The sequence below is a fragment of the Fulmarus glacialis genome, unplaced genomic scaffold (genome assembly GCF_000690835.1).
Source record: "Fulmarus glacialis isolate BGI_N327 unplaced genomic scaffold, ASM69083v1 scaffold14347, whole genome shotgun sequence".
NCBI classification, from domain to species: Eukaryota; Metazoa; Chordata; class Aves; order Procellariiformes; family Procellariidae; genus Fulmarus; species Fulmarus glacialis.
The window spans coordinates 11,804-22,975 of NW_009225189.1; the positions used below are offsets into that span (position 1 = coordinate 11,804).

At 42.3% G+C, this 11,172-nt stretch overlaps 1 protein-coding gene across 1 annotated transcript; it reads right to left on the reverse strand.

The window, feature by feature from the left end:
• Window positions 1-818: 818 nt before the first annotated feature.
• TIMP3 (TIMP metallopeptidase inhibitor 3) lies at window positions 819-9,353 on the reverse strand. The gene is given in 5 exon segments (XM_009582408.1): window positions 819-1,112; window positions 1,114-1,148; window positions 1,768-1,889; window positions 2,588-2,699; window positions 9,264-9,353. Coding segments are annotated over 5 exon segments (513 nt in total). The 3' UTR covers window positions 819-958.
• Window positions 9,354-11,172: the final 1,819 nt, after the last annotated feature.

Genomic DNA, 11,172 nt, shown 5'->3' on the forward strand with positions numbered 1-11,172 from the left:
ATTTACAGCTGGTATTTTTGCATCTGTTTGGTTTAAGGTGTTCACAAGCTGGTTTTGCTGGTGAAGCTAAGCTGCAAAAATTTCAGGGGCCAAACAGGATGGCACAGCATTTCATCTGCTCTGCTGTAGGTGGATTTACCTCCCTGAACATAGGGGATGGGGCTTTTGTTTTTTTTAAACAACAACAAAAATACAAAATACTCTCTGTTTTGTTCTGGGGAGACCCAGAACTTCAAATGTGCTGTTGCATTCACACTGTGACTGAATTAGCTAGGACAATCAGTCAACAATGCTTTTACCAGATGATGTGGTCAGACACACCAGGTGAATTCTCCCACTGCTGGAGTCAATCACATTGCCAATCTCTCCCATAGAGGAGGATTTCTTTTGGACGTCATTTTTTCCAGAGTTTAGGCTGGGCTTCTTTTCAGTTAGTTTCATTTGCCAATCTGATTAATGAAACCTGTTTTCCTTCAAATAGATTTGTCTACGTATTTTCAGCACTTAGTGCATGAGGAGGGGTGATGGGAAGCCAGCGCATAGAAGAAAACAGTGCCTAATTGGCATAGTTTTTTGATTTTTGTTTTCCTAAAAAAATAGAGATTGTATTGCTACAGCTAATGAAACGTGTAAGAGAGCAAGAGCTCCATCTTTTTTTTTTCTTTTTCTTTTTCCCTCCCATTTTTCCCTCTGGTGTGCAAAAGTAAGCTCCCAAATGTCGTCTGGTCAAAATGAGTGGTATCAAAAAATGGAAAAGGTGATTACAAATTCAGTAAGGTAGCACAGACTTTTTTCTTTTCTTTTTTTTTTTCCTTTTCTTTAAGTGTTCGAAGTGCTAAAATTTGCATGAAAACAGGCACTAATTTCATTGTCATCATCATGATCTGGTAAGAGTTAGTGTCCAAAGGAAGATCAGCCACAAGTAAGGGAGAGGGGAGATAAGGAAGGGATAGCGTGCTCAAGGATCTGTGGCATTGATTATCGTTTTATCTGGAGGCGCCCATCCTCTATACCAGCTGCAGTAACCTTCCATCCTCTCGATGCAGGCATAGTGCTTCGCTTGGTGTCCTGAGTGGCCAAAGTTGGAGAGCATGTCTGTCCAAATACACTCTAGTGGCAAAGCAGGGCAAATAGTAGCAAGGCCTAATCTGCAATTGTAAAGAGCAATCAGGTAAGGCTACATGAAAAAACAACCTTATATAAAATGTCTTTTTTACCAGAGACAAGGGATTCAAAATTCCACTCCCTCCAACCTTGCTTACTAACCCAAAATTCAGCCTCAGTTCGGTAAGCACGTGCTTAGCTTCACATACACAGGTAATTCCAGAGTCAAAAGGGCTTTTCAGGTGCAGAAAAGTCGAGCTTGTGTCTATGTTTTTGCAGGCCTGAGGCCATGAGCAAAAATCTTAGTGCCAGTGCCAGGCTGTGAGGTTTTAAGCACTCAAAATGTTTACATAGGAAAAAAGCTGGACGTATCTTGCCAAGCCTCTGGTACCTGAATTCATTCACCTGCAAGCTATTCTGCGTGGGTTCTGAAAGCCTTCCCCAACCCCAATTAACTCCAACAGGACATTAAAAAGGCATAGACTCTGCATTTTTATTCTCTGGTCTCAATACTAAAGCTGAGCTTTACTTTTTCCCTGTAAAAATTGTTGTCCTCCATTTCTCTTCCTGGCTGTTCACCAGCATCATTGGTACTACCAGCCAAGGGAAACAGAATTCTAGGGTTTGAATGTCTTAACGCTACCTAATTAGAGATGCACATACCTTGCATCCACAGCCCAGATGATAACGATGATTCAGTCCTTTACGCTGGGACAGAGTCAGCCGGTCCCATTTCTCATACCAATTGCAAAGGCCAGTGTAAACCTTCCCTTCATACACGCGGCCTTGAAAACAGAGACATGGTCACAAGTTAGCACTTCTCAGCTCAAGCACTTTTCTCGTTTCCTGAGATTGCTAATGCTTTCAATATGTTTGGCTTCAGTCACTGCTCAGCAACTGCTTTCTTTTTATTAACTGGTTCAGGAATCTCTGGCCAGCAAGATTACAGCACTTCTGTAAGTTAGGACTGTTGTTCCAGCTGTAAGCACCAGCAACAACATGCAGGTGAGTAATACTGTCAAGCTCCCCTCAACAACAGAGCAAAACTAAGTGAATTGACACCTTCATTAGAAACAAGACTTGGCAACTGCCACATCTCTATCTCCTTGCATCCCCCCATCTCAGCAACCTGCGTTTCTCCAGCTCATTCCGAAAGGGATCTTCCATTTCTAGCGCAGCTCAGTAGCAACCAATTCCCTGTGACAGACATGCCAGCTCAGGTATGACTTGACAGCTGTGGACTGTCATACAGCATATTTGTCACAACAGGGCTAGGTATAAGAGATACTTTAGGAAAGAGAGGGAAATCCAGAGAGTGAAATGACTTTCAGCATTAAAGAATACTGAACACCAAAATACTGTTGGCCATCTTAACACTTGGGAAGCTGCGTATTGAGCTGTCTACACAGCTGCCCATGTCCTTAGCAGGTGTATGTATAGAACAGAAGACGTTTTGATTACGAAGAAGTACACTGTCCTTTACCTGTAATCAGATATTGGTACTTGTTGACCTCCAGCTTGACTCCACAAAGACTCTCAGAGGCTTCTGTGTAGATGTACTGAACATGTGGCATTATCTGGAAGCCCTTGTACATCTGGAGAAACAAATAAAAATGCTTTAAGTCATCTTAAGATGATGACTTTTCACTTAGATTCTTTACAATATATGTTCCTAGACTGTGGTGGCAAGCAGTGAACTTTTAGTTTTCACAAGGGTGAAGGACTAACGGCACTAGCTGGACTCTGATGCAAGTCTCCCTACCAGATCTGCAGCTAGAGAACACCCACTTGTTAACAAGCCATTGCAATTCAGCACAGGGACCACTTTTCCCCACTCACATTAGTTCCAGTGGCACTGAGTGAGCAAAGTGCCAACACTGGAAGCTCTGCCAACATCCCAAAGAATTTTTTTTCTTTATATAGCTCATAATTAGGGAGAAATTAAATTACTTCAAGTTTGGAATCTTTCTCCTTCATGTGATTTAAACCATTTTTTCCAAACTAAGGGATTTTTCTTTTAAACAATGACCCTATTTTCCAGTGTTGCTGCTGTAAGAGTTTCAAACCTTTGGCGCTTGATCTAAGTCATCAAGCCAGACACTTCCTTCTCAAATGCCTAGCATATGCAGCTCCTGCTGACCTCAGCAAGGATTTAGTATTTCCCTAACTAAAGGAATGCAGAAACAGAATTTTACCCCATCTCCTAAAATTAGCCTGGTACTGGTGGGCACCATAAAGAAAATACCATGTACACATAATTCCTCTATGCTCCTTCTCCTTTTTCATAATCTTTCTTAAGTGGAAGCCAACATACAGTTCATTTTAATTGAAATATGAACCCACAGATATACTGGCAGTTGGATTCAGTCAGAAATTACCACGTGTCCCTATCTGATCTGACCTTACCGCTGCAATTTAGGGAAACTCATGCACACCTGTTAGTGGCATTATGAAGTCTGTGCATAGCAACGAAAAAACCGCTGCATGCATACATTGGACCCAATAAAACATATCCTAATTTTGAAACATTGAGGATGATTTTCCTCCAAATTTCATCTCTAAAATTTGGTTATCTTTTCAATGTATTCAGTCTCCCTCTCTTCCCCACCAACTGTATGAATGACCAATGTTTAAAAGTTAAAGGAAAACAATAGGTGTCAGAGAGAATCACAGTTTCAAAGCATTTCCCAGCCTATCCTTTTCTCTGTCAGCTTTATTGATAGAGAGCACATTCACATTCAGTTTAACTGTAACTATTAAAGTGAGGCAAAAGAGGAAAAAAAATCCCAAACAATCCCAGAGATATAAATCCTTGCTGCTGTATCACCTGAGCAGTGGCATTCTCCTCCATGCTGTATTCTATTTCCTGAAGTCCCCTATTATCCAGGGTATGGGATATGGGTGTCCCCATTTGTTATTCTTTCACTATCCTGGCCTCCCCCACCTTTAAAAACAACAAACCTTCTTCTTCTACAGAATTCATCTGTGCTATTCCTTCTGGTGTTAGGGCCCTGATTCATACCTCTATGAAGTCAGTGAAAGGATGTCTATTGATTTAACGGATTTTATGCTAGGCCCGTATACTGCATATAAAAACCAAAAAAAACTTACTACTAATTCTGCTGAGTTGAGAGGTCAAACTATCTTCTGGGCATCCACAGAATGTCTGCCAGGTTTTTTTTCCTCCTTATATCACCCCAACCAGCATAATCTTACAACAGTATCACACCTCAGTAACAGCCCTGCTGTGTACAGTAAAAGACATGCTAAAGGGTTTGCATTTTCCAGCCTTCCTTCTACACCCAGCAATAGGCAAGGAAAGCATTTTTTAAAATCAATCATACTGTACCAACAACAGCTCACAGATCATGTTTGGAATACACCATTGTGTCCATGAGTGAGCAAAGTCTTTCAATGAGTATGTAAGAACTGAACCTTGCCTAATGCCTACTTTATCCCTGCAATTTTCTTGGAATGGGATGATCTACTCAGATTTTCCAATATGCTCAAGATAGCTGGAGATCTAGGTTCTGGCACGAGCATCCTGTCTGTCCTTGGATGAGTTATTTAGCCCTCAGTACACTTTTGTTCCTCCTCCATAGAACAGCTCTGCCTTGCTTCACAAGGGTACCGCGTTCAGACCCCATTCTAGTGGGCATCACACCAAGAAGCTATGATAACAGTATCTAAACAGATAAAACTAGCTAAGATAACAGCTGGGGCTGCCCAGTCTCTCCAGGCAGTGCATTATCTACACTGCAGAGAGCTGAATGCTGTGCATGTGCAGCACAAGTGATCTGTCACTCAGAGTGCTAAGCTCCAAGAAGTGTCGGGCTAATTAAATATCTGTGCTATAAAGTCTACATGTGCACAGGCACACTTTGAGCCCATTCTCCCCCTTACAGAAAGGGCTACAAGCTAGACTAATCACTCCCTCTGAGAAGGTGCTCAGGCCCTTCCTACAGGACCCTTACAGTCATCACTCCTCGCATCTTCTGCACCATCAAGCTCAACATGACTGCCTATGAAATAACTAGTGGTGCTGAACTGGGGTTTGGTTTTTGACTCCTGAACCTAATTTCCTGTTCACTTTACCATCAGGGACAGCACTGTCAGGGTTGCTGAAGGAAGCATGCTCAGCCTCTCAAAAAGCACTTCATCTCACTCCTCAGTGACCCTCATCAATGCTAGCAACTGCCACGCTAATTGACCCAGTGTTGGGGGCAGAAAAGGCCTGCCTCATCTTCTGATGACTAAAGAAAATTCAGCACAATCTTGGTTCTCAGGGGAGGAAAAAGAAAATTTGGCAAGGGGGAATCTTCTACGGATGCTCTCTTTCAAAACAAATAAACAATACCTTAAGCATTATTTTTGGATACACAAAATATCCTGGAAGTGCTATTAGACCAGTCAGAAGAAAACCAACCATAAAGCTAGCCTCTCTCCTAACTGCTACCCTTGGAGTCCTCCTGTCGCCACAAATGTGTATTTTCAGAAGCATAATGACAGGGAACAAAGTATTAGCAAGCGTCACATGGTGGTGCCTGCTAGTGCTGCTCTATTTCCAGCTGTGTCAGCATTCCCCTTAGCAGCCCCCATACTGCCTCAGAAATGCACATGCAAATCCTGTGGTGGTTCCTGCTGCATGATTAACTTCACCCTGTAATACAATGTTCCTCCCTCCCATGTGAGGTCGCACTAGATACCAAGGCTTGGAGTCATCTTGCCTAACCTTTAGCTACCTAAAATTTAGGCACTTCGTATGAATTAGGCATCTTCTCTAGTCAAATGCCAAGGACGGGCACCTCCAGAACAACTCAGCCCATCCTAAAATAGCTGTCTACAACTGGTGGGCTGAATTACATTTTAGTGGTTCCTGTCTCTCTCCACTGACAATCAAGAGAGCAGGAAAGACTCAACACCCCGTTTTAGTCTGTCTAAAATTAAACTAAATTAATCCCACCCCACTTCTTTCCTCTTGGGACTACCAGGTTTCACCCCTTTGACGCATTTTACGGATTAGCAACAAACCAAGGAAAGCCTCCTTGCTTCTGGTAGCCCGTGCAGAGTGCTGCCATGGTCAACCAGGACTGTTTGTGTACATGGAGTAGAAATATCTTATCTCCTTGTTTCCTTTGCAGTTTCCTGAAATAGGTTTGGGCCATTCTCAGAATGCACTGCAGCATCACAGAACGTGCAGGGGTTAGATCAGTCCTGTGCAGATTTCTGACACGTGATCCTGAGATATTCTTAAATTATTTGAGAAAGCAGTGGGGTAAGGCAGGGGGTGCTTGGAAAAGCACAAGGCCTTTTCAGACAACAAACCTGAATGCTAGAAAGCCTGGCGCTGTTCTGTGCCCATGGGCTGACCTTGTGCTCTAGTCTAGGCCCCAGGCTGGTTTAGTTACGAAATTCAGCAACGAGTTCAGGAGTGTTAGTAAGAGCAAGAATCAGCCACAGCGAACTCCAAGGAACCAATGAAAGAAATACAAAGATTTGTTTGTTGCCTTTCAAGGCTTTCAATGCTTTTCACAGGCAATTCAGTACACACTGATAGACTAAATGGCTTGTTTATTTTTCATCTGCAGGTGCAGATGGGTTTATAGGTGGCCAAAAAACACTGACATGTTAGTTTTATCTTCAGAGTTGTTCCCATGCAGCTGTGCAGAGTCATAGGCCTCCTTAGTTTTCTTTTCAGCAGGCGGACAGTCAGCTTTCATTGGGGTGAGCAAGGGAGAGATTTGCTGCATCACTCTGAACTCCCTCACTGCATGGAGCTGAATCCCTCTTTATACCGAAGTCTCTAAGCTCAGCAGAAAGACAGCAGGGTTTCAAAAAAGACACTTGGTTTGTTTGTTTATCAAGAACTATGTTCTCCGGACATTCCAGTTCTACTGAGCACTTTGACTGCTTCAGGTTCCTTCCTGCCAAAGGTCACAGTCAAATGTGCAATGGAACATCTCACCAGCCCACCATCTATGTAGCAGGTATAGACAACATGACCAACACACGATCTCCCCTTTAAAATCACTCTTACTTTTGTTGGACATGTAGCTTCCTAATAAAACACTGTGGAACTGCTCCTGCAAAAAGGCAATTGTTCTCTTGTGGTCTCGGCATGAGGACATTGCAGATTACTGCAGCATCTGCTGTAAACACCCTGGCCCTGTGCTGCAGAATAAGCCAAGGAAAACAGCCAGGACAGGCTCAGGCGTCTTATTTAAAGATTGACACAATGGTGTCAATCATGATGGTAGAGTAGCTGCTGCTCCACTCAACATGCTCACCTTGCCTGGGCTTATGCTCCTCCCCATGCCAGCAGACACATAGAAGCCTTTTCTATTCATAGCAGAGACACTACTGCAAACTCCCAGATCAGAGGAGGAATGCTTAATGCTGTTCCAGAGATCTCTGACACTGCAGCTCACTGGCTGACAACGGGGCAGGCTGTATCATTAGTTAGGAGAGAGGCTAACGTTATGGTTGGTAAAGGGTAATAATTCATTTTGGGGACTTCTGTTATTCTAGATCACCACTGGACCCTGTTCATGGTCATATGTTAGAAAGGAAGCACCAAACTTTTGGAACTGAGTAGGAGGAAAAAGTAGGGGTCCTGAACAGATGTAGACAAAATCGAAGAAAAAAAAAAAAAAGAGCTGAAGAAGCCACTGCAGGAGCAGAAAAAGCCACTGCAGCATGTGGACATTGAGTAGTTTTGTGAAGTGGGGTATACTGGCTACGCCGGAGCGTGACAAAGCAGGACAAGAACTGCACAGAGCACTGCAAGCCTGATGAGGCCAGCGATAGCCATTAAAAAAAAAGCCACTGCAGCATGTGGACATTGAGTAGTTTTGTGAAGTGGGGTATACTGGCTACGCCGGAGCGTGACAAAGCAGGACAAGAACTGCACAGAGCACTGCAAGCCTGATGAGGCCAGCGATAGCCATTAAAAAAAAAAAAAAAGAGAGTGGCAGCATTGTTGCCAATATAGCCAGTTGCCTTTTTTACAAATACAAGTTAATTAACAAAAATATGTATTTCCTTTTGAATCTTAAAAATAAATTTTTAAGATTAAGGAAGTTAGTAAGCGCAGCACCTCACACCCTCTTATTCAAAGTGCAAGCATTCCACTCTAGTGGAAGAGCCATGCCAGGACCAGATTTGGCTACGTGTGTGGTTTTGCGACAGCTTATGAAACAGGCTTTGCGTCTCCTCCTCCCAGCTTTCGTGCTTAGCTGTAAACTGCCTTATAAAGAGAGTTACTGTTAAGAGGCAGGCAAGTGACTGTTTTTTTCTGAACCTTTACTTTGTCTAATATGTTTCAGATTTCTACAGTCTCTGCCAAGCTTTTCCATTCCCTTTCTTTTTTTTTTAAAGACATAAACCAGTCTTATGACTGGAATGGCATAGCCAAGAAAAACAATCTAGGGCTGATTTTTAGCATTACATAACAAGGGGGTCAGTTTAAGAAAAAAAAAAAGGTCCAAAGCAGCAGGTTGAGTGCAGTTTGTGCAGCGAAGAATTAGAGCTCTGAAGAGAGGAACTAGAAAAGCCAAGCAACTGGTATAGGAGATCTACCTCTTTTCACCTCGGAGTCAATACTTTACAGCTCTTCTTTATTTGAAAGCTACAGTGTTTGGTTTAGCTTTATATAAAGACTTCACTACATGAGTTTCATTTGTTCAGTACATGGAAAAAAATGCCATCATTCTAACTGGTGGTCACAAAGAATGCAAGCAAATAAGAGATGAAAGACCACTCTCCAAAGGCCGGCAGACCCCCTACCACCACCACATCTTGAATTTAATGAAAGTGCTGCATAGATGAGCTTGCATTTCCACAGTCTAACACCATGTATGTTGAACACAAACAGGACTCCAGTATCTAGAGAAGCCCATCTGGCATCTTTTATTACCAGAAATGTTTAAAATAAAGGAAGAATTCAGGTATTCAGCATTGTATGTCAGGAACGACCTCCTCCTGCTCCGTTTCCCTCTCCAGGCAAATTTCTACCAATTGCTGGTTACCTTCCATTCCGGCTGACCAATATGAAAAGTTGAGGTGCTGTTACTTTAAGTATGTAAACTCTGTTTGTTATTACATGTTAATTAGAATCATTATCATATCATAAAGCCTATGTGAAGTGTCTGCAAACATACCTTCATCTGCTTGACTGTGTATCGCATAGTTCCAAATGGTCCATCTTTCATGAGCTTCTTCCCCACAACTTTAGCTCGGATCACTGTCATAAGAGAGGAAAAATAAAACAAATTATGAACAACTTTACACAACATTTAGGTAGACCCTCCACTTCAAAAAAGCCACCTAGATAAATTACTCTGTAAAATAAAACAAAACTCCAGGCCAACCTTCCTCTCAATTTATTCTAAATCTCACACACAACGAAGGCATGTAAAATGGGATACCAAGCAAGTATTTATTTAGAGGAAATCCTGTTCTGTGTGAAGAATAAGAACAAGCACTATTTATGCTGAAATCTCACTGAAATCTGCAAAGCAAACTATAGCTGGGACCAAGACGGGTTAAAATCTTTGCACCAAGCCACTGGGATGAAGTTCATATTTCATGTCTTAACTCTCAACATATGGAATGATGTTCAACAAGATACTACTTTTAAATTATTCTTTGGGTGCCCAATGCAGCTTCTGTTTCCCAATAACCACAATACAGTACAGCGCACTGGAATATCCCGTATCTGGGGACTTCACTACAGCTGCCACCTTTCAGATACCACAAAACTCCCAACAAATGGCTCCCTTGAACAAAAGGCTACTGTGCAAAACCAGATTGTTCAGCAACCATCAAACCCACAGTGAAAGCTGCCAGGCCAGCCAGAAGCCACCTCGAAGACAAACTAAAGCCGATCCATCAAACCTCATGCACACTGCACTTCATTTCTTCATGGATACTAAGGGGCAGTGTGTGTGCATGCGTGCACGCAGCATCCAGCCTGACACAGATATCTCCATTGTACCACAGACGCACCACAGCAACGATAACTGAGCCCAAGCCATTGTAGATAAGGTTTTTGAGGTCCCTCAGATGGATCTAGTGGGTAGTTTACAATCAGTGCTTAATGAAGAGCTCTTCTGCTCATCTATTTTTGGGGCATTCCACAAAAAAAAACACTACTGTTGCATGAATCCTCTTCGAAAAAGTTCTGCAATCACCTGCTCATCTCAATAGAGGAGCAAAGCTTAGTGACAGGGCAGGCATTATTCAGCTAAAGTCTACTCCCCTAGAACAATCGTATCACATTATACAAGCACCAGAAGTGGCTTAATTTTTACAAGGGCTCCAGGAAATGAGATTGGAGAAGACCAATCCTGGGAAGAATAAGGATCACTGTTAGAAAACCCTGTACCCCCGATGCCACTCATACAAACAACAGGACAAAAAAATTAAACAAGGAATTCAAAATTCCATCAATCAAGAGAAGCATCAAAACTACAATATAACCATGCAAGTCTTACCCAAAATCTTATTCATCAAGCTTCTGATTACAAGGGCTATGAAAATTATTCCAGTAGAATAATCCAAAGAATGCAACATACTCATAACATAACTGACAATGTAGTAGTTATATATAAATCCCCCAGAAGTCCCTTTTTTGTGGAAGAGGAGATATCAGATACTTTTGCATAAAGCTTATATCAGTACACCATTGCAAACAACGCAACTCTGCTGAATATATCGTCCAATGGTTCCAGGCTACTGAAATCCAGTAACTAAAACAGACCCCATGCATCATTTCCTCTGAGTCTACGAAGGTCCTGATCATAACTCCCTGCACAGGACACAGGTACTGCTTTCACAGCAATCTTTTGCAGCATTTCATCTGTGTTTTGCTGAATGTATCATATTAATGCATCACAGAAAACAATTCATTAAAAAGCAGGAAGGCATGGAAAGGAGACAAAGAGGTGGAGGTACTCCTTTGCAAGCAGGAATAACCCAACGAGTTACTATTTGCATTAACAGCACTATCTAAAAGCAGCAACAAAGTTCAGGGATCCATTTTGCTAGGTATATAGAGCATTAAACAAG